At 38.3% G+C, this 24,918-nt stretch overlaps 1 protein-coding gene and 1 pseudogene across 2 annotated transcripts in view; one reads left to right on the top strand and one right to left on the bottom strand.

Moving 5' to 3' along the window:
- The window catches only part of CACNA2D1 (calcium voltage-gated channel auxiliary subunit alpha2delta 1), a 412,683-nt gene that overhangs the window by 67,328 nt on the left and 320,437 nt on the right, over positions 1–24,918 (bottom strand). Inside the window, exons 11-12 of the mRNA XM_080936313.1 lie at positions 4,313–4,471; positions 2,640–2,744 (exon numbers count right to left, since the gene is read on the bottom strand). Of these exons, the coding sequence (XP_080792439.1) occupies positions 2,640–2,744; positions 4,313–4,471 (264 nt within the window). The remainder of the gene's footprint in view (positions 1–2,639; positions 2,745–4,312; positions 4,472–24,918) is intronic.
- Positions 21,584–22,371, top strand: LOC308435478 (small ribosomal subunit protein eS4-like; annotated as a pseudogene). Its single transcript has one exon. The product of its transcript is annotated as a small ribosomal subunit protein eS4-like (transcript).

The following is a 24,918-nucleotide window of genomic DNA, read 5'->3' on the forward strand; positions in this document are numbered from 1 at the left end:
TATTTCACACTTATGTTTTTATTCCTTTGCTAGATACTTTGAAATATTCATTATAATAATTTTGGTTGCCTTCTTTTAAAAGTTAAATTCTGGAAGCTAAGTGAAGTATGAGAGAATTATTTTCTCCTTAGAAGTGACGTGTGCACTGCTAACCAAGCAGCCGCTGCCATCCAACAGAAAAGCAAATATGTTTGATTTTACAAGTCCTGGGAATTATCTTTCAACTGCAAGTCTGGTTTGACTTTCCTTCACCCAGTTGTTTGTTCTCGCTGATGGAGCTCATTTTTGTTTTGGCACCATTTTTAAGGAGGTCTCATACACATGGGTGATCTCTAAGGAATGTCCCTGCTTCAGGTAAAGATTAGAAGGTGAGCGTGCTGTAATTTGGAACAGCTGTTCCAGGAGATTAACAAGGATTCAGTTTTAAATCTTTGCCTATCTCTAATCAGGTAGATTGATTCCCAAGAGTAGTACATTCCAGAAAAAAAAGAACCCAAACATTTTGTTCTAATTCTCAAAGCTTTTGGCTTCATTAAATTGTGCTGTGTATCCACGGGCTAGTTCATCAGCTGCCCAGACATCTTATCACACCTACCTGGGCTGCTGTGAATGGTTTCTGAGTCATCTAGACATACATTAGATGTAAAGAAAGCATTCACTGGGCATGTGCACACTACAGGTTCTTGGAGGGAACAATGAGGTTTCATTTTAAATGTCACTTTTAAGACCTTATAATTTTTACATATTTAAGTTCTTTTTATATTGTTGTGCTAAAAGCACACTGTATGAGATATACCCTCAGCATATTTTAAAGGAGACATATATGAGCTCATGTTTAGGTCGTTCTGTTAGTGAGACTTTATGGGTGTAGCTTCTTACTTGAAGACAATGTTACAGCAAGTTCCTTGATCTATTGGCTCTTACAGTCTTTGCACCCCCTATTCCACAACATATCCCGAGGGAAAAAAGAGGGTAAAGGTATGATTATATTATAATCTAAAAACATAAAAGAAGTAATAAAAAGTATCTAAAACAAAATCATGTTTTTTTTTTTTTCAGTTGCATTGCCATAAGACAGCTAGCTCCCTAGAGTAAACTTGCAAAACTGAAACTGTGTGTGCACAGATTGAAAATGAGACGATTATCTGTCTTCTTTCTCAGTCTCTGGCAACTTCATGATCCTGTGAACTTGACTATGCTGATAGCTCATATATGTATAAACGTGATAGTCATTTCTTTGCATGCGTCTATATGAAGAGTTTACTTCACTGAGCATGATATATAAGTTCAACCATGTCACATATTACAGAATTCCCTTTTGTGTGTGGCATGGTTTACTCATCTATTTGCCAAAGAATGACTGGCTTGTCCCTGTCGCCTACACTCAGAGTAGGACTATGATCCATATAAATTTCATATATGAGCCCTATATTTACATCCATCTTATATGTGAGCCCTGTATTTCCATCTGTCTTCAACACCTCTCCTCGTTTTCCTGTCTGTGTGGTTCCCATTCCTTCTAATCTAGCTCATGGGTTCTAATCTATTAATTATAATTTTCACACACACACTCACACACACACACATTTATAAATAGAGGCAGCTGAAGAAATGTGATCTGGCTTTGTCTGATTAGCGTTGACCTCTGGGGTCTGCTGACCTCTCCAGGGTTCATACCTGGAGTGTGAAAGACTGATTCTCCCTCTCTCTGTAACCAGCAATTGCCATATGGCAATCTTCTCTTTCATATATGCAAAAATCTACGCATGGACCTCAAAGGCCATTAAGACATCCATTGGAGCTAATGCTGAGCAGATTTTTGTCAAAAGTAAAACTGTCCATCAGAAAGAAAACAAAAGCCAGGTATGGTCACACACGCCTGTAGCAGCAGTTTCTGGAGGCTGCGGATGGATGTAGTTTTCATTAGGATAAATGAATAATTTTTTAAAGCACGAGATAGACACTGATTAAATCTTTCCCTCATGACTTTTAAGATAATCATTTAGCATTTTAGGGAAATGGGTTGAGAATCAGTAAGAAAACAGATGAGAGAATCCGTCTTATGAGTTGGTAGTGACATAGTGACACTCTCTCCACAGCACGGCCCTGACACTGCCATGCACTGCCCCCAAAGTGCTGCAAACCTGAAAAGGGACAAATTGCAAAGGTAAATCATGGATCCCAATAGGCTTTTGGGACATAGCTTTCTTTAATAATAACAATCCGAGTATTTACCTTAAACCATCCATTGAACTCATTCTCAGGCAGGCTTCATCTTTTTGCTGTTGTAAATTATTTTCACATTTAAAAAAAAAGTACCACTGTAGATATTTCTTGGTTCATTTAGAATATCGAATCTTTCTATTAGTTTCAATGATTAGGAGACATCTTTCACACTCTTTTTGTTTCTCTCCTGATAATGTAAGAATCAAATATAACCTACAAATCTACACTATATGACTAATATATTTGTGGGTTTGTTCTTGGCTACCTGAAAAAAGTTTGATTTCGCCAGTAATATGATTTTATAACTGCAAGTAACATTCTGAAGAAAAAATTTCTCCTCCCTATCACTGATCATTTTTTCTGAAAACAAGTTACATATATTCAAGTTAAAAATATTAGAAAATAATACTCACTTTTTTGTCTTTATTGTATTTGGCAAATATCTCCTGGGCTCTCTCTTCTCCTCCATCCGTGAATAACATGATGATCTTATTACAATTGGCTCTGGAAACATTATACTATTAAAAAATATGTATATATGTAAATTATTTAGAATAAAAGTTAGGAAAAAACCAGATACATAATAATAAACATGCACATATTATGACTAACAAAATATCTGCTCAGTAGTATGTTCTCAAAACATGATACTGGATGATTACTAGGTTTGATGATTAGGCCAGGGGTAATCCTTATTATTTAGCTAGCAAAAGATCTCACCACCTCCTTTCTTTCAAACCTTCTATCAAATGTCATTCCCTCAGTGACACCTTCCTAGACTACTATGTTCTATTTTCCCATTGGAAACAAGCACCATACATGTAAGAGCCCATGGTATCTAGTCAGCATCTGGCTCCTGACAATGTCCCTGTAGCTGATTAGTGTTTGGGCTTTGTATGAGTAAATGATTCTTCTACCTACTTTGAAAATTTTATAGCGCAAGCAACAAACAACATTAACTAGATTCACAGTTTGCATATTAACTTTTCAATGCATTGCCAGACAATCCTTCTTCTCTCTGTTCCTCTCTTATTTCCTCCTTGGTCATTGACCTTACATTTACATTCAAGATGTCCTTCACACAGTACTCCTCAGGGCTCCATAAATGATGAAATTCACTCCCTGAGCATCCTTATCCCATCTCTGTCCTCTCTTGACCTGCCACACAGATTCTAATCCTGAAAGACTCAATTCCAGCAATAAATCGTTCTAGTCTTTAAGGTATTGCAAAGAACTGAGCATAAAATAATGAATTAGCATCAAAGGACCATTAAAACGAACAATGAATTTAACAAGTTTGACTTCTTGGTGCTATCACATTATAATCTTAGCTTTTCCACTGTTATGGAATGTGTTCGCTTAAATGACAAGAAAAATGAATTGCACCAACTTCTGGTTGTTCAGCTTCTTTGAGAATGTCAACCTTCTCACTTACTTAAGCCTATCTAAAAGAAGTATAATATGAGCCCACTATGTAATTTAAAAAATTCTAAAGGCCTACTAAAGCAGAGTAATAAGTTAATACTAAGCATAGATTTCATTTAAATTGACCATTCAACGTTCTACCACTTAAACATGAAATCACTATAAAGTTGGTGAGGAAATATACATTATGTTCTTTTATCAATGATCTCAAATACCACTGTGCAATTTGATATAATTCAGGTAGGCAGGCAATCTGCTAAAGTCCTTGAGACCCTCCAATAATTGAAATCATCAGCCTCAGCCTTTAAATGAGCAATTGTCTTTTAATATCAATAATTGTTTCATAGCAATCTAGCCTACCAAAGGCAGATTTTTCAAGAAAATAAACCCATCTTGGGACAAAAATTAATGAAGACATTTTCCTATATTGGTAACAAGTTCCTGTTTCATATTATCTCAGCACATTGACAAACCCGTAAGGACAGTGGCAGGGAAAGCTTCTAATGAAGCAATAGTAGCCCAAGTATTGACTAACTAATGCATCTGCCACCTCAACCATGGCTCATCAAGCATAGCCTGTCAGCAAATTTCAATGGTGGTCAGTAATTTTTATAAAAATGTCTAAAAAACAGACAAAGTAAAATTACCTATTGATACTTACATTAAGTAGCTGTTCAAACGCAAAGCTGAAGCCTTTCTTGTAATCTGTTATCCCCTTTGCTGAGATGTTATTCACAGCATCTTTCAACACCTTCTTATTTCTTACATTCGCTTGAACCAGGTGCTGGAAACAGCTTACATCCTGAGCTTTGCTGTTAAACTGCAATGAGTAAAAAGAAGACATACAAATGAACACTGGAATCAGCTGCAAAAATTTCACCAAATCTCAAGGGTATGCATCTCGAGCTGGTTGCACTGTTTCTCTTTGAAAAGAAAAATAAAATCCTTAATAACAAAGGTGTGCTATGGAACAGGTGGTGGATTTTTCCTACAATAACCCTGAATGTTCTGCTTTCTACAAAATTTTGGAATTTGGTTTGTATGAAGTCCTTTCAAATTTGACAGGCTTGGTGGGGGTGGGGAGAGGGGAGGGGAGGGGAGGGAAGAGGAGAGGAGGAAATTTTCAAGTGTCACTCACCAGAAAGGGCTCCTTAGGAAAAGAATGCAAGGGACAATATGGACAGATGTAATTTTGAAATTACACAGTCTTTCTGCTGGTACTAAACACAGGAAGTCCTCTAAGAGAACTGAGAACAGAGAAAGTCTTTTAGGACTAGTACCCCTCAGAGATCACACTAATAGAATGATGAAGAATCATGAAGGTAAAATGGAGACAAACCATTGAAAGTGTGGGTGGGTGATGAGAGTCCAAAGCGTAGATCATGGATGCTAGTCTAGAACTGAGCAATACTGTCAACAGGGGAAGCTCTCTAACTCTGTGGAAAGCATTTGAACAGTGCACTCAGTGTTTCCAAAGGATGAAAAGCAATCAATGGCTGCCACACAATCCAGGATTCTAATGTGAGAGGAATTATCCCATTGTTTACTAAATCTGTAATTTGGGTAGGATTGCCATGACACTGGTGTCCAGAGATGTGACAAATAAAAGTAATGAAGGGTCTTGAGAGGAAATAGGGGACCAGACAGAAATTAAATTGTCAAGCATATTCTCGGATCAAAAACATAAATCTAATGGGTGGGCTACAGATCATATCAATTACTATAGAATGGTAGTCTCTTTCTAAACATAATTATAAGATGCAGTGCATTGTTCATCTTTCACGTAAATATTTTGTAGCCATTAAGAATCACAATGCATAACCATGAATTCAGAAATGAAGCCAATTTCACACATACAAAACCACACATGTACCACATATTTGTAAGCAAATGCGTGTAAAGTGTTTAATATGGGTTAAAGTAGTAGCCACTTCCTCTTTGCAAATGTCCTACAAGACAGTCATTGCACTGTCCTCATGTGATCCTCAAGGAAACTCACGGGATAACTTAGATAACTGGTCTCTAAAATGTGCAGAGAGTGAGAGACCTTGGACTACTGGGCCCTAACTGAGTTGTCTCCACTCAGTCCTGTCTCATGCCCCACGTCCTGCCGGCAGAAACAGGCATGCAACAATAAGATTCTTCTGCGGACAACCTTTATTGTACAGCACTCTGAGTAGGGGACTTCCTGAGCAGGAAACTTCTCTCTGAGCAGGCGATCTCTCTTGGTGCTTGCCTGGTGGGATCTCCCTGGACAGGTGATCTCCCACGTGCTTGGCTGTATAGAGATCTCCTCCTAAACCCGAGATCTCTCCTGGTCAGGGCATCTCCCCTACCTGGTCTTCTCTCCCGAATCTCTCTTACCGAGTCTCTCTCCACGTGGGAGAGAAATGCACTGCTATATATGCCTAAGAGACTTGTGTTGCTACCTGATTGGTGCATCCTCCAGTAGCTCATTCACGTGCCCTGAGATTGGGCTATGAATTATGTGGTTGCCAAGCAACACGAGGGGAAAGGTTTTTGTAGGCTGAATAATGGGCGGGAAGCTGGCGCCATCTATTGGCGCCAATGGCTTCCTACACAGTCCCTCCTCTCAGGGCTCAGGGTTTAAGAGTTTAAAGGCCAGAGGTGATAGAAAGCCTTCTAAACAGAGTAGGACCAGCACAGCGATGTACTCACAGAGGCTGCGGTAGCATGCATGGAGCCTACGTGGGCCCAGACAGGATGGGGTCCTAAAGGTAAAAGGAGAAGTGGACACGCAGCCTTCTCTCTAACACAGAAGCTATCTCTGATTGACAGCCAGTCCCAAATGAAAAAAAAAAAGTTTGAACCAAGGGAGTCTCTCTGGGGAGACAAACGAAGGGTAGGTCACATGACTGGAAGTAGATAGCCAACACAGAACAAACAACATCATTGGAGTTTGTCTTGTAAGGTTGTATCAGGATATGTACGTATGTATGTATGTGTATGTATGTATATATGTGTTATTATTATTGTTGTTGTTATTATTATTATTATTATTATTATTATTATTATTGTATGTTTGGTCTCGTGTTTTTATGGAATCCCTGTCTGCATGAATGTGTGTCTCTCTGTGCTCATTATGTCTTTCTCTGGCTCTTATTCTTCTATTTTTTCTGTCCTCTTTAAATTGCATGTTTTTATTTTAATTAATTTATTTTTATAATTCCTCAGAGGCTGGTCTATGTTCTAATGAGAGACAGAAACAGTGCAGACCTGGATGAGAAGAGTCAAGGAGAGGAATTAGGAGGTGCTGGGGGGGGGTGGGGTATAACCATAATGTTCTGTATGAAAAATATTTATTTTCAAATAACTTGTGCCTGGGCACATAAGTAGAAAGTGGTGAGAGTCAGCACTCAGGGTTACTGCTCTTCAAATTTCCCAAACTGTTTCTCGATATACATGAGGAACTGTGCCTAGCTCACTGAAGCACAGAAAGAATATTGTCCACTGGGACACAGCACTGCGAGAGGAGGTTTGAATTTAGAAAGTGAACGGTGGAAGAATTTCTCTTGAGAAATGACATTTCTATGGAGCATATATTTCAAAAAAATATTAGTGAAGCGCATTTAAAAGAATACTCCAGGCACAGTGAACAAGTGTGGAGTCCTGGATGTGGACTATAGCGAGCTCTTCAGGGGCTCGAAGAAGAGTTTAGCTTTGAAGTTCATGAGGACCCATGACACCAGGGCAGAGGAGTATCTGGGGTTAGATCACATGGCATGTTAGAGATATGGCAGTAAGTGGGAATTCACTGTGTCAGATGTTAAGTGGGTGCAAAGTTTTATGCCAAATGCAGCATAATTTGTGTAACATCTGAGAGGCCATCTGCCTCCTCTTGGGAAATGGAACTCCAGTGTGAGGGTGCAGAGGCTGCTGAAGCCACCCGATTGTCAGACCTTATTTTATTTAGGGAAATGGTCAGAAACGGAGGGCCTTTGAACAGCCTGCAGCATGTCTGCTAGGGGACAAGTCAGGAACTGGGAAGAAAAACAAGTTCACCTTAAGGTGAGATTTCAGCGGTTTAAGACAGAGAATTGGGGATGCCAAGATCTGATACCATCTAAAGCTGGAGGCCTGAAAGTGGTCCTGGCTAAAGATTAAAAGGAAAAAAGAAAGAAAAAGGCTTCACCACAGAAACTTGGCCTACATCCATACGAATAACAGTGAGCTAGAGTAGGAATTCCCCAAAATCTTAACATTCCGTTCCCATAGAGACAGAGGGGGTGGGTACTTCATAAGAGTGAAGGAGGGAGGAGGCAGATGAGGGAGTGGGGGAAAAAGAAAGGTGGGTAGGTAGGCAGTAATACTGTGAGGCAGATGTACACACGTACAAGGTCTGGAAAGAGCCTACTTGGATTAGCCCTAATGGAGGCGTTTCCAGAGAGAAGGCATCAGAATGGTCCAGGGCAAACTTCACCATGCTTTGGTGGGAACGGGGCAGCAAAACAGGGTAGCACTCAGATGCGGTTGGTCTAGAAATCATTCCAGTGTCTTGGAAGTTTAGGGAGACTGAGGGAGGAGAGAAAATAAAGAAAAAGATGACAGAAAGTAGAACAGAAACAAACACAAAGTTTGGGCAAGTTGGAAGTATGGTCCACATAAAATCTTGAGGAGAGAGAGAGAGGTGTGGGGAACCTTCTTTATTCCAGAAAGCAGAAAGGAGCAGGTTCAGAAACAGGCAGCCCAGGACTGCAGAGAGGCATGCTGCTACCTGGAGGCACATAGAAGACCAGGAGAAAACAGAGGTGAAATGTCCCAGGAAGATAAATAATCACCGGAATTTTTTTTTTTTTTTTTTTTTTTTTTTGTATTTTGAACAGTGCTTTCAGGTATGTCAGATGAATGATAATAAACTCCCGATTTGTTTACTGCTTTCTGTAAACTCAAATGTTGAAAAGCATATCTTCAGTCTATAGGACCCAAGCCATGAAGTATCCATCCCCTAAGAACAGAGACTCTGATATGATATGCACAGTCGTAGCCTAAGATTTCCATAGGAAAATGAGAGAACATAAAAAGTCTTGTATTAGTAGTGACCAAGCCAAAAGTAGTTTGATAATATATCATCACTAAGTGTCTGACCTAAAAAACTAGATATACTTCCAAGAATCATTACTAATCAATTTACTTAAATTATAAATCATCATAAAAATACAAGCTACGCAAGACAATGAGTACAAGATTATGCATTGCCCAAGTCTTCCTTTGGCCTTGACCCACTTCTAAAGTGAAGCATCTCCTTAAGTCAGTTTGATACAAGTCAAATGAATGTAAATTCAATTCATTAAGTGCAAATTCCATGTTGTATATAGAAATTTTACAAATGCTCATAATAAAATTCATAACAAAACTAATAAATAATGCAGATAAAAGAATTACTTGTAATATATAATTCCTGATAGCTAAGCTTATTGTCCCAGAAAAGCAATGACACATTTTAAGGAGTCTAAATTAAATAGAAGTATGTTCTAAACATTAGACTTATCTGTTTTTAACTATATATATGTGTGCATATAAGTGTGTATGTATGTAGGAAGTCTGAGAATATTTCTAATTGGGACAATTTTGGTAGAAACATTATCAGCTTGAGTATAGCTTTAGGCAAAGTTCCCTAGTGAATGACTGGAGTATCTCAAGAGTTGGCTTAGTTTGAGACAGTTCTGAGAAAACCAGGATGCATTCATTTCTGTACCAAAACACAAAACAAAACAAAAAAAAAAAAAAAACAAAAACAAAAAACAACATCAAACAAAACCATCCTAGAGAATATCATGCTCTAGGATATATATCTCCTATTTCAAATTTATTAAGGCAAGCTTTTTATTGGTTAGTTTATTGTTTTTGGTTTTTCCTGACTGCAGTAGCAGCTTTTCTTTTGTGCTCCTTAGTAGGCTTCATTCTGATGTAATGACCCACTGTCAGCAGCAGATATACAGCAAGCCAGAGTTGCCTCCAGGCAGAGCAGCGGCCACCAGAAGCTTCCAGAAAGTGCCCTTTGGTTTAAGAACAGCAACTGCAGAATCATTACTTTACAGAGCACAAGCCTCCCTGAGAGTTAAAGAAAAAGTCACCCAATGCTTTCCCTGTCTTGTAACCTCACGGAAAGAGTGGTGGCATTTCTGTCTGCTCAGGAATCCCTTCCGTTTTGACCACTCTCTTTCGTTCTTTTCTTTTTTTTAAAATTGAACAACTTTATTTAAAAAAAAACAAATATAAATATACAGATTTTAAGCATTTTGCAATAAAAGTATACGAATACATTTTTGTCAGTACTTGATTTTTTTAAAGGTTTGATAGTGTGCATTAAAATCTTACTAGTTACAATGAGCATAAAGTACATGTAAAACAGGACGTAACCTGGAAATAGTTAAAGTTTTCTTGGTGTGTAAAGATTAAGCATAATGGTTTTTCTTTATTTCTTTCTTTCTTTTTGGCCTTTGTTTTTTTCTTGAACTTTATATAGTCTGTGATTTGTTTCTGGGGTGTTCAGAGCTTTCTGAGGTTAGTATCCAATTATCAGTGACTACATATTATGTCTATTTTTTTGTGACTGGGTTATCTCACTCAGGATGATATTCTCTAGATGCAGCCATTTTCTTAAGAATTTCATAAAGTCATTGTTTCTGATAGCTGAGTAGTACTCCATTGTGTAAATGTACCACAATTTTTGTATCCATTCATCTACTGAAGGACATCTGGGTGCTTTCCAGCTTCTGGCTATTATAAATAGGGTTGCTTTGAACATTGTGGTGCATGTGTCTTTGTTGTATGTTGGAGCATCTCTGGGGTATATGCCCAGAAGTGGAATAACTGGGTCTTCAGGTAGTACTATGTCCAATTTTCTGAGGAATCGACAGACTGATTTTCAGAGTGGTTGTACTAGTATACAACCCCACAAACAGTGGAGAAATGTTCCTCTTTCTCTCCAGCATCTGCTGTCATCTTAATTTTTGATCTTAGCAATTTTGACCGGTGTGAGGTGGAATCTGAGGGTTGTTTTGATTTGCATTTCCCTAATGACTAAGGATGTCAAGCACTTACTTAGATGTTTCTCAGCTATTCGATATTCCTCAATTGAGAACTTTTTGTTTAGCTCTGTACCCCATTTTTAATAGGGTTGTTTGATTCTCTGGTGTCTAGCTTCTTGAGTTCTTTGTATACCTTGGATATTATGCCTCTATCTGATGTGGGATGTCTCCACAGACTCAGAACTGCAACACAATTTATTCATCAAACATTTTTAATAAGTGAAGTGGGGCTTAACTCATCACGCTTTGGATTTTTAATAGCTAAACTATTGTTTCTAACAGCCATAAATGTCTGGAACCGTAGTTGAATAACTCAGAAGCAGGCCGCTAGGTTTGGAATATAGATAGTTTTAAAATTAAAAGTTTAAATTCATTCTTGTAAGTTTACTAAAATAAATAATAGGCAATGAGTTTATGCCAGTTAATTAGTCTAAATTCAAGACCTAAAATAGCTTTATCTTGCTACAATTTTGTAGGCAGAAATTATAGTAAAACTGCTGCTGTTCAGAGAATGGGCAGCAGGTGGCAATGTAGGAGAGCAGAAATAAAGGGCTCAGACTCCAACGTCAAAGCTTGGTCCTATCTAACTTTTATACCGAATCCTGTAGAAAACAACTCCAATCTTCACTTTAATTGTCATATTATTTCATAGGAAATTTTAAGCTAAAGTTTGTGTCAAAATTTAATTTAGGATCCCGAAATAATAGGCAATAAATGTGGACACCGATACTCAAGATTGAGTTTTAACAGAATGATTTCAAGGTTATCTCTCTGCCTGGGAGTCTGACCATGCCTTCCAGTTTTCTCATGATAGAGATTGGCAATAACATTAATATTACACCAGCAATGTGGTTAATGTTGTCAATTACATAGCAATATTTTCAATAACAGACACAGAACTTATGTTAAAAATAGATAAATCATAGACATGCTTAGGATACATTTAGAAGAGCTGAGCTACAGAATTAATGGGTCACTGGGATGGAAAGTGGACTCAGGCAAAGGCTGGTACCTTCTCTATCTAATCTGTCAAATGTCTGACTGGGTTTTTCTATTTTTGTGCAGAAAAGCTGAGGGTGTTTCTTACATTGCCCTGGACTTCAGGAACATAAGAGCCATGTTTACTGTGCTATGAAAAACTACCTCTGTATCTGTACTACCAGAAACTCCCTGGCTGCTGAAGATGACTTCTGCTTCTCTTTTTTCTCTTTGTTGGTCCTCACATTTTGATTCTGCTATTACAGTGCTGGGAGTTGAAGCCAGGACTCAGGCAAGTCCTCTGTCAGTGACCAAGGCTGCAGCTCCATCCCTGTCAGCTACTTCAAAATTTGAACCTGTAGAATTATTGACTTACCATTTTATCTTATTATTTTTAGAAGGTAATAGATAAATTAATAGCATACACATTTATAACCTCTACTGATGTTGCGGGGGGGGGTTGTTTTTATTTATTTTCTCAGTGTTTAACCATAGTACAATTTATAAGTCTCCACACCATGGCATAGCAATCAGATTTTTCAATAGAAAATTTCTCCTTTAATTAAATATTATTTTATGACCTCAGTCCATTCTCTCTAACAAATTTTATTTTAGCTACATTCTTATAGCATTATCTTTTACTCATAATTATCTAATGAATTTATTTTTTACATTAGTAATAAAATGCTTATTTCACTTGAATTGAGAATTATGTGTATCAGGTTGAGCACACATCAGCATTAGCCAACTGGGGTGAGCTTTAGCTGGGTTTTCATTGGGCAGTTATGGAAACTGAGCTTATATGAGCTAGAAGGTGCTCAGAGCCAAACATTACCCAAGTCACCTCAGGTCACAGTACCACACAGTTCCTCAAGGTATAAATTGTTATATTTTAATAGAAAACCAGAAAACAACCAGAGTGTCACAGATCCTTTTTTCTATATCTGTCTTCCTATTAAAGGTTAGAACTATTTCTTTTTCAGTCATATTAAAACTGCATTTACCTAGTAGTTAGGAATCTTTGTTTTGGAGAGAGACAGAGCAAGAGAGAGCCTGGTATGAAGTTGCATTCATGGGGAAGCAGGAAGATGTGGCGGAGGGAAGTATGATTAAAAATTACTATATTTCAATAAAACTTTTATTAAAAAATTAACATTTTCACTCAAATACATTATTATGCCAATTATAAATATTTATTAATTCCACATTGCAATTACTCAAGATGTTACTCAGATATCCTTCTGTTCTTTGTATAATTTTAACATGGGCCCCCATTTATTGACTTTTTGGGTCACAGTATAGAGGAGAGAGACTACAAGGATCTTCACTCCTAACACGCCACTAGATTGGTCAGGGCTTGAATCTGTCAATACATTCCTAACAAAGTCTGCTGGCTTGATGCATTCCTGGCCCATTGTATAGAACAAAAGCACACTAATAAACAATTCCTACTATTTAACTGAATATAGCAAAAGAAGGTTCCGCCCAGGTTCTGACTCTAGCAAGCATGGCAGGCCCCTGTGAATCTATCATCTTCTGTGAACTTAAATATGTCCTTTCAAAACAAGGGTTACACTTGACTACTTAGTCCCTCGGGTTCTTACATGTGACAGAAAAATATTGTATACAAAAGGATTAATAAATTCTGTATGTATCAAGTACATGGTACCAGAATTGTGCTGTTACAATTAGGATGTGTATATAGTAATTGTAATTCTGAAATGACTCTTTGTATATAAATATGTGGTCACACATCAACAGTGTTAATAAATATTTTCCTTTTAAAACAAATACTGATTAACTTTTATGTCTTATTACACTCATTACACTTATTACTATGTAGCAATACAGTAAACATTACAAACTGTTCACCCTGTTTGAAATGTTTACTGTATTGCTACATATGTACCATGTATAACTTGTACTACATTGTATTTATATTTTAATAAAGAAACTATGATGTAGGTTAATAGCACAATCATTATTTTGTTATAACCCACTCCATTAAAAATGATTGTTTTCTAAATTTCAGGAATTTTATTTTATGCATTATTATATTTTCACACCATGCACTTTAATCATATTTATTCCCTCCCCAACTTCTCCAAGGTCCAGTCTGTTTCTCTATGCCTTCAAATCCATGTTTTCATTTGAAAACAGGGATATGGTTAGACACTAGATTCTAGATGATCTTCATCCCTACAGAAAACCCACTCTTGGTACCTATCGATTTCCAGGAGCAATTTAGCCAGAAGCAGGACATATAGTTTGCCTCCTCTGTGCTGGAATTTGAAAATACTGTGGGATAGCACAGTATTCGTTCATGTTATCATAGGTTCAAATTCCTTGTTGATGGCTACAAGGAAGACTTTTAATTCTGTAATTGCCTTCATTAAAAGACTTCTACCCAGTTTGAAACATGCTATTTTTCTGATTCAGAATTACTCTGAATGTGGCTTCCTGGCTCACCTCTACAGGATGCTTATATTTTTCTCCCATCTTTAAGTTGACTATGGTGCATTATGCGTCTACAGCATTTGCCTAACTGGAGGAATGGACAGTGCTCTCTTGTATGTCACAATTCCTAAGATAAAATCTTAGGATTATTCTAGTACCAATGTTTCCCCTACTCCTACTCTTCTGGATACTTTTACTATTATTCCTGAAGACAAAATCTTAATGATCACCAAATGATCATACTCTTGGGTCTTTCCTCTCTAATAGCACAGTGACACACACTTGGAGAATATGTTCAGTATTTTCATAAAATCTGAAGCCAATTACTTATTGTTTGGAAAGAAAACAGCACTCACATTGTAGTCATGGCTGAGTTTGCTCAAACAGCATATGTAGTTGTACACACTTCATATGTGTCCCCAATGTAGAGATGAGGAGGATTGTGGCTACACAAGGACACATATGTAACTCACGTTACTCAAATCTGTTATAAAATGGACAACCTGCATCATTTATTCAGTGCTGTTAAGATAGACAATAAGCAGCCTCTGACCACAGTGGTCACTATGCATTTTGTAACAGCAGCACAAAATGCTTAAATTAATGCCTTAATTTAAATGAATGTGTGTGTTTGCTCAAGAATACAAGAAGGTGTAAAGACAGAGACACACACACAGAGAGAGAGAGAGAGAGAGAGAGGTGTGTCTCTGTGTGCCTGTGTGTGCGCGTGCATACCCATTTGGGAGCCCATGTATACCATAGTGCACATGTACAGGTCAAAGTATAACCCTATTAGTCGGTTCTCTCCATCCTCCTTCATGTGAGTTCTGGAGACTGAACTTAGACTTGCAAAATGTTTCACCCAAGGAGCCATCTTGAAGCATAAAGCATGGAATCTGGTAGAGGTAGACATATAGGGAAAAAAAAAGCAAAGAACAAATATTTATAGCATGCCAGATGGAGAGAAATGACATACAGAAACATGAAGTGAGGTGGAAGAATTGAGCACTATGGCAGAGTGGCCACGTAGGGATGATCTCCAAGGTGTGCTGGTTAGGAGGCTGAGAGGAGCATTGGAACGGGTGCTGAACTGATGTGCAGATATACGGAAGGAGTGAAGTGCAAATCCCAATGAGCAGATTTTGTTTCTATATCTAAAACATGCAGCACAGAGCGTCTTAGAGACACTTTCAAACGACAATACTGAAATCCCCAATGAGCTCTTTTGAATAGAAAAGGGCACCTGAGATCAACAAAACTGGCCAGTGAGTTAGAGACAAGGTCTGAAGGCATTGTAGTGGGTTAAATTCCGATCCACTGAAGTCACATGCTTGTTTTAAAGACCAGTAGCACATTTATGTATAAATTAACAAAAACAGCTGGAAAAGTAATTATCAATAAAGTATAGAGTTTAGGCAGGGAAAAATATCACAGGGAGAAACGCCCACTTTGAAATAAAGGATGTTATAAGCAGGGATTTAAAAACAAAGCAATAAGATGATTGAATAATGGTGGGAAAAAGAAAATGACAATTATTACATTTTTGATAAGAAAATTTGCAAAATGTCATTTTGTGATGAAGTAGCTTTCATTTTAAAATTGTTAAGAGGAAACAGCAACAAAAACAGAAACAAAACAAATAAAAAACAAAAGGAAGATTCCGTGCCTGAGTCTTTAACTTTCAAAATGTCAAAATGAGTTTTAGTCCCTTAAGAATTTGCTGAAATGATATTTTTTTATTTGTTAGCCAAAAAATAAGTCTATGGGGGTTCTTCTAATAAATCCTTGTAGTTTCAAATTTTATTTTGAGTTCATATGAATATTATTTCACTAAATAATGAAGAAGCACTAATTTAAGCTCAGGGCATCCAAAGGTATATATTTTTATACTCAAAATTAAGAGAATATCTATCATTTGAAAGAGCTTAACCAATAAGTCCTGAAATACATGGGGTGTTTTTCTAGCAGCCAAGGCTTCCAAATCAATCAATAACAGTCCTGCTTTTTAATAACATCTCAATTCAGAATAAAATCACCTCATCTTCAGTATCAAATTGCTCACTACAAAATTGCATATGTAACTAAATCTCTGCCCTCCGAAAGCTTGGTGTGCCATGTAATTAATGGAAAATCTTTATCTAGCTTGTCAACACCTTCTTATAAACTTACAAAGTAATTGCTTTATCCTTCCCCATCCTTAAAATTAGATAGTCTTCATTACTTTGTCCTATTAGACTATGCCAGACATGTCCCTTTCTTTAGTATCTTCTTCATAACCTTAAAATACAAGGATAAGGGGGAAGAACTTAGTTGCTTTGGTGACCTTAATTCTACACCTACCCCATATTGGAAATATCCCTTCTAATTTGGATGTGAAATATCCTCCACTGAGTGATTAGACACTTAGTCTCCAGCTGGTGGTGCTGTTTGTGGAATCCTGGAAAAGTGGGGCTTTGCAAGAGAAACTGGGTCACTGGTGATTGGCCCAGCCTCGGGTCTTTCAGATTCTGAGTCTGCAGGGATAGAATGAGAAGCCACTATTCCTGTTTCCAAAGACTGAGAAGCAGCTTTGCTTCTTTGTCATGTCTCCTGGTTGTGATGGATTATGTGCATCCATAAACAGAGGGCTTGAATATGTCCTTTCACTCCACGCTGTTTCTTGTCAGGTATTTGGTCACAGAGATAAGAAAAGTAGCTTCATATGGCAAGCCCCAAATGATTACAGAGTAAAGGTCACCAGCTATTAAGAGTCCCAATTGAGTTACCAAGATCTTAGATTCAAGGACAGTGGCTGGCATGAGTTCCAGCTCGATGTAGAAGCCCCGGATAGATGCTCAATGCAACCCCTAAATAAGTGTGGATGTCCTCACATCCTGTTCCCCCTGGTGGTTTGTCACCTTCTTAATGTACACACAATTGTCAATGATGTAATCACAACCATTGTGGGGGATTATTTGCAGAACATGCTGGGTGTGAGTCCGGGACTGAGCTTAAGATTTTTTTTTTGCATGTCTAACCACTGCAAACTGAGCTGCCAGGCCAGGTTCACACTGCTGGACCAGAGGCTTCAATTAAGAAGCAGGGATGTAGAAAACAATCTGCCTGTTCACTGACATAAATGAGCTGTGGGGCATCATAAGCATCTGTTAAAATCAAGATGGATGAGTATTATATCAGATATGAAATGAAATTACTAGCCAACGTTTCCTTGCTCACAAACCTCTTTTGGCAGGCTCAAGTTCTTTTTTATATTGAGCTGTGAGCTTGATTTGAATGGTGCTTTGAATTTAGAAGGAGGTGGTTTTATGTGTAACTTTAAATTACATAAAAATATAAGAAATTATTCTAAGCCAAATCGAATCTAAAAACAACAAGAGGACTGTGACCTTGCCTGAAACATAGAAGAACTATTTCAACAGGAAAACTGGAATGTAAAGCTGATAGACATAGAATTGTCCAGAGAGCACAACCTGTGTCTTGGCACTGAGACGTCAACTGATGTCAAATGGTCAAGTCGTGGTCTTGAAATCTGAAGGGTCTGAGGTTGTACCCTATTTGTAAGTTTACAAATTAGTTTCCTGCACTTTCATAGATAAGAGGGAAAAAAGAATTGAGTCCTCTGTGTCAGAGGTGAAGACCACTATATTACTTATAGAAGGAGCAGTAGCCAGAGTCTGTGTTGACAGCAGGAGGACCAGGGGTCACTACAAATACAGAGTCAGTGAGATTCCCTTCAGGCAAGAAACTAGAGGAAGATAAGACGCTCCCCAGTCACCCAGTCATTAGAGCTGCCAGTAGCCCACCAATCCTCTCCTTCAGAAGCATCTTAATTACTTTTGCATGCTAACTTCTAACAAATAGGAACCTCTAGTTTCACTACCCTAGCATATATGTTTTTTTTTTCAGAAATTTGATGTTTAAGGTATAGACCTTGAAAAAGCCTATAAATATGAAATATCCCAATTGCCCATAGGCAATTGATACAGGAGTGTTAGAAGATGACAATTACAACAGGAAGAATGACTACAATAATGACTAAAATATATGCGTGCCATTTCTTTCTGTACTGAGACTATAAGAAATTAAATCTGATTCCTATAATAAAAGAAAACTGCCCTGAATAAGCCTTGTAGTTCCAAAGGTTTTCTCTGAGCTCCTACATTCCAGAGAAATGAACTGAGAGGAGGAAGCAGAAGGCCACACATTCAGTTGTGATCCCTATGGCAAGCTAACACTTCTATGATGTGCCTAGGTTCCTAATATCTTATTGGTCTTCTTTCAGCAACGTACCAACAAGTACCGGGTTCTTAATTCACCAGCTTGAAAAATAAAAAATGTAGAAAAACTTTAATCTAGCAATATGACTTCTCTGGCAAGGGATCACATTCAAAAGCATAAATATGTGTGATCTGGCTGGAATGCAGATATGCCATTACACCTTAACCCCTCTGGCTAGAAAACAGACACACCCTTAGTAAAATCACCTTATAGAAGAAAGCAGCCATGTTTCAAAGTGATGTCTAATTGAGGGCCAGAAAAATTGATGCACCAGAGAAAGATGTGACAGACTAAGAGATAGGACATACCCAACCCTTATGAGAACAGCACAGGAAACAGAAGCTATATAAGTTCAATTTGAGGGGACAGTCAGTCAGAGAAGACTCTGCAGTGAGTGTGCAGAGCAGTTGACTTTATTAGTGAGCTGGGCCAGTTAAGTGAAAGTCAGCAGAGGCAGTTAAAGTCAGAGAAAGAGAAGGAACCAGAAGATTAAAAGATTACCCAAGTTAGTTTGAGACCAAGCAGAACAATTCAGTCAGAAACTGAGAGAAGCTAGATCTAATCAGTCGTCCTAGAGAGTAGTTTGAGCCAGCGCAGCTGAGTTAAACCAGCCATCAGAATTCAGACAAAAACAAGAATGGGTGAACATTTCAGCAGTAAGCCTCCAAGACAGCAATAGCATCAGGTGAATGAAAGTTACTTTGACAAAAGACTATTGTGATCCTCAGAATATCACATTTGTCCATTGTTATGAATTATTTAGGAAGGCAAGCACAGACTCAGCTCACGTAGAGGCTTCTATGCAGAGAAGCCAGGTTTGTTTCAGAAAGCAAACACAAGGGAAAGTTTACTAGGGCAGGGCTCCTCCTTCTCTTCTCAGTAAGACTTGTTGCTCAAGATAATGTTGCATAAGCTTTTCTACATAGGCTGTCCTTTAGTAACTACATCTTAGGCACAGGAAGCAATAGTGCTGTTTTCAAAGAAAAAAAAAACTCTCAGACAAAATTTTATATTTTGATTATTCCAAAAAATATGCATTTTATTAGTTTAATTTTTGTATGTGGATGCCCACTGGGGCCAGAAAAGGGTGTTGGATCTCTGCAGATTTAGTTACAGAAGGGTCTGAGCTGTTGTGGGTACTGGAAGTGGAGCTCCAGTCATTCACAGGGGAGGCAAGCGCCTTATCCTCTGAGCTACCTCTTCAGCACCAGGATTATGCTTTATGTTTTGTTTTGTTTGGTTTTTGTATAGTGAAAGATAATCAAAGACAGAATTTTAGAAAGGCCATGAATCACAAAAGCTTCTTGGAAGAGAACTGATTCAAATGTCCCTACCATAACATTAACATTCCCATCTACCTTGTACGCCAGGAAGCATGAGGCTGTATTGAAGCCGGGAAGATCTTTGGTTTTTAACTGTGAATGTGTCACCCGCAATCAACACACATTTTCCTTTCATCCTCTGATGGTTATGCAGCATTTGACTTTAAGTGTCAAACTCCCTAACATTCATAAACAACTTCCGTTCCCCGTGTCAACACTGGAAATTCTGCCTGTAAATCAGAGCATGCTGTGATGGACTTGCTGTTCCTTCATCTGCCACTACTTGTATCAAAGCTCATAACTAGATTAGCGGGGAAACAGCTGCATTGTGCTGCGTTTATACTTTCCCTAGCAGGGGGCTTCCTTTTTGCAACAAAGAACAGCCACCAGACTGCAGAGAACAAATAACAAGGAGGGGGCCTTAAGTCTAATGCTTTACCCATGACTCAGGCGTAAAACCTACCTTAAGCAAACACAGAAAAGAAGCTTTAGTCATGAACCTAAAACTGAGAGGCTGTAGGAGTTTTCTGTCGAGTGGTTCTAGGCAAACATGGGAAAGCAGTAATAGATGTTTTATGTTAGGTCTCTGAATGGATGAGAATATTCTTAGGAATATGTATTTTTGGACACCTGAAGGATTTGGTAGGGGGAATGACTATGCAGATTCTTTCAGGGCCTCTACCAGGGCCTTGTTATCATGCATTGATGCAGCGACACAATCTACAGGTTACACTGTTGAGTTTCATATAATTTCAGAGAGAAAAAAAATATCTCAGGCATATATGTGCATACACAGAGACACATGCACATGAACACACACATCACACACATATACATACACAATACTTTCATTCACAACGTGTAGACATATTCATATACAGCACAAACACCACAGAAAGATACACACATACATACACACACACACACACACACTAATCAGATGTACCACACATATACATACATACACACACTATACACAGTTATATACACAGAAGCACACAGAGATACATATTACACACAGGCACACACAAATACACACAGATATTGAAACAAAGACACATACAGACAGAAACACACCCACCCACCACACATGGACTCACACACACAGACACATGACACACACCACATGACACAACATGAAGTGTTCCTCCTCAAGAATCTCATGACCATTAAATTATGAAATCTTTATTAGATGAAAGATCAACTCCTAAAAACAACAGTTTAGCTACAGCAAAATTTTGCAGAAGAATGAGCTCCAACTTCATCTATTTCAGAGAGTCTGCACATAAAATCCAGTAGTTAATAAAATGATTTCTGCTCATTGTGGACTTGTGTGACTGACAGTAGCATATGGCCGTCAGTAAGGATGTAAAGTAGGACAGGACCCAAAGACATAGAGGAAAGGAAGGAAGGAATAAGATGATACATCGCCTCAGGTAGAAACACACAACTTAGATGTGTATTTGTGCAAATAAAATAATAATCCAAGTGAAAAACATTATTTCAAGGCCCAATATAGCAAATTTCCTTATGTAATTCCTCTATAAATACAGAGAAAGCATCTTTCTGATAAAGAAATAAATTTATAATTTTACAAAGAATTTCTTGCAAATGAGGAAATGGCTCAGTTCTTAAATTGATTGCCTTACTTGCCCAAGGGCTGGTTGGATTAATGGGTTTTAATAAAAGGAGGAGAGACGTGCATATGAGTGGGTGAGGTCATGAAGGAGTTAGGTCAAGAATATGAAAATGCTCTGTACGTAATAACCAGGGAATTAATAAAAATCTTATTTTTAAAAGTGTGATGAGGAAGAAGGCAAGTCTCTTCCCATTTCCAGTGCAGCCATGGTTCTTGGTCCAAAGAAACATTTGAAGCACGTAGTTGCTCCAAAACATTGGATGATGGATATGTTGACTAGCGTGTTTTCTGCTTGTCCATCTACTGGTCTACAAGCTGAAGAAACGCCTGCCTCTAATCATTGTCCTAAGGACAGACTTAAATATGTGCTGACTGGAGATGAAGTGAAAAAGATTTGCATGCAGAGATTCACTAAGACTGATGGGAAAGTCAGGACCGACATTACCTACCCTGCTGGGTTGATGGATGTCATCAGCATTGACAAGATTGGAGAGAACTTCTATCTGATCTTTGACACCAAGGGTCACTTTGCTGTTCATTATATTATACCTGAGGAGGCTCAGTACAAGCTGTGCAAAGTGAGAAAAATCTTTGTGGGCACAAAAAAAGCCCACATCTGGTGACCCATGATGCTCATACTATTCGATACCCTGATCCCCTCATCAAGGTGAATGACATCATTCAGATTGATTTGGAAACAGGCAAAATAGCCGACTTCATCAAGTTTGACACAGGAAACCTGGGTATGGTGACTGGAGGTGCCAACTTGGGAAGAATTGGTGTAATCACCAATAGAGAGAGACATCCCGGCTCTTTTGATGTGGTTCGTGCGAAAGATGCCAATGGCAACAGCTTTGCCACTTGGCTGTCCAACATTTTTGTTATTGGCAAGGGCAACAGTCCCTGGATCTCTCTTCCCTGAAGAAATGGAATCCACCTGACCATTGCTGAAGAGAGCTGCAAGAGGCTAGCAGCCAAACAGAGCAGTGGGTGATAGGGTCTCTAGGGACAAACTGGAGAAGTATTTGTACTCTGGCTAATAGAAGCTTCTAGGCAACATGCTAAATTAAATGGCACGATGAAACTAAATAAAATAAACATATGATGATGCATTTGTAATTTCATCATGTGGAGACTCATAGACATGCACCCAGTGATAAAAACAAACTAGCCTAGCCTACATGACCAGTTCTAAACCAATAAAAGACTATGTTCTCAAAAAGAAAAACACAAAAAACAAAAAAATAGGCACCACCTAAGAAAAGATAATAGATGGCCACCAAACTCTACATCTCTGCATACATACAACTGCATATGTACCTACACAAATAATTTATTTGCTTTGAGTCTATGGGGGCCATAACTAAATCTGGCAAAATAGAAAATACATATAGTCTAATGTCAAAAGTCTTCACAGTCTATATCTATAGCAGTATCAAAAATGTCCAAAGTTCAAAGTCTATTCTGAGATTCATCCAATCACTTAACTGTAATCCTCAAATCAAGACAGAAATCCAGCTGGGCAAACTCCAAACTTCTCAACTCCATGTCTGATATAAAAGCTGGTCTTCTGATCTCCAACTCCATTTTCATCTTTGTTGACTACAACAAACTTCTTTCTCCTGGGCTATTTCCATTCTCTGATAACAGCTTTCCTCAGCAGATAAACCATGGCTCTGCCATCTCAAACATTTTGGCATCTCCAAGGCAACGTCAATGTTACCACTTCTTGCATCAATGTCTGGGATCTACATATGATCTTCTGGGTTCCTCCAAAGGCTGGTGTCACTTCTTCAGCTTTTCCCACTGTAGCGCTTAGGTTGATCCACTTTACTCTTGCTGCTGTTCTCAGTGATCATCCTGTGGCACTTGAATGTACAATACACTAGAGTCTTCCTCTACAACAAGCCTCTCATAGGCTCTCTTCTTGTTGCCAGTCTCAAGTCCTTTGCAAGACTCCTTCAGTCCTGGGTAATCAATTGCAACTGAGGCTGTGCCTTCCTCAATGGCCATCTGTAGCTTTTCATTGTGCCAAGCACCAGCTGCTTTTTATGACCCCTTCATAGTCTTCAAAAACCAGTGCTATCTAGGTGACTCTTACATATTACCAAGTACAGCTGCAAAATGAGTTACAACCTTGGCTATCTTTACAACAGAGCTTCATTGTGTTCTCAGAAAAGACTTCCCAAAAGATTTCATCTCAGCATTGCTGGTCTCTTCTTAATCACCACTATTTTTTTTAGCTTCAGCTAACAACACCAACTGTCCAAATAGTTCCTTTTCTTCTGGACTCTAAAGCCAGAGCCACGTGGCTGAAGCTACTTTGTTCTTCTGCTTTCTGGGGATGGAACATGACTCTCCCCTTTATTATATTAATAGCTTTCTGTTTTCTAACTCCCTCATTGCCTAAGCTTGGCTGTCCTCCAACTTGCTCGGTATATTGACCTTGAACTCAGATCTGCATAGATCTGTCTCTGGGGATTAAAGATGTGTACCACCGTGACTGAATTTAAGCTTTTCCTCACCTAAAATTTGCTCTGTCTCAAACTAGCCTTGAACTCAGAGATCTGTTTAACTTTGTCTCTTGAGATTAAATGTGTGTAGCACCATGCCTGTTCTTAAATTTAGCTGGGTGGGATCTTATCACTACTCCCTTTATTAAATTTAATATCCTTGAACAAAGGATTCAGCTCCATTTTACTTCCTGGTACACCTTTAATACTCAAACCATATATTTTATATTTTTCCTTTCTACACTTTCTATGTTTATTCAAAGACATTCCTCATGAATCTTAACCAGAGAACAAAGTCTATGATGGGTGTTTCTGAGATTTCCTTTGTCAACACAATTAATCTCAGTCTTTTCACCTTAGCCTCAGACAGATTCTTCAGACAAGGGCATAAAGTAGCCAAGTTTTTCACCAAAATAGTACAAAAACTGTCTTTAAGCCACATACTGAAGTTCTTCTCCACTGCAATCTCTTGGACCAGATCTGCCTGGTTTAAATAATCTACAGCAAAACTGTCTTCCATAGTCCTACTAGGATAGTTAATTATGCCCACTTAAAACATGCCATGGCTTTTCAAATCCCAAATCCTCAAATTCAAATTCTTCCAAACAAAAACATGTTCAGGCCTCTCACAGCAATACCCCAGCTCTTGGTACCAACTTTCATCTTAGTTAAGGTTTTACTGCTGTGAACGGATACCATGACCAAGGAAACTCTCATAAGAATGACATTTAACTGGGGTGGCTTATTGGTTCAGAGGCTCATTCCAATATCATAAAGGAGGGAACATGGTGACATCCAGGCAGGCATTGTGGAGGAGGAGCCAAGAGTTCTATTTCTAACATAATACTAGCTTCTAGGCAGCTAAGATGCCAGTCTTAAACTCCACACCTACAGTGACACATCTACTCCAACAAGGCCACACCTTCTACTATTGCTACTGTCTCGGCCAAGCATAACAAATCATGACATGTATTACTTCCTGATTATCTGTGTTCACTGTTCATACTATAGATAAGATATTGTATTCT

Source organism: Micromys minutus, assembly GCF_963924665.1.
Source record: "Micromys minutus genome assembly, chromosome: 23".
NCBI lineage: Eukaryota > Metazoa > Chordata > Mammalia > Rodentia > Muridae > Micromys > Micromys minutus.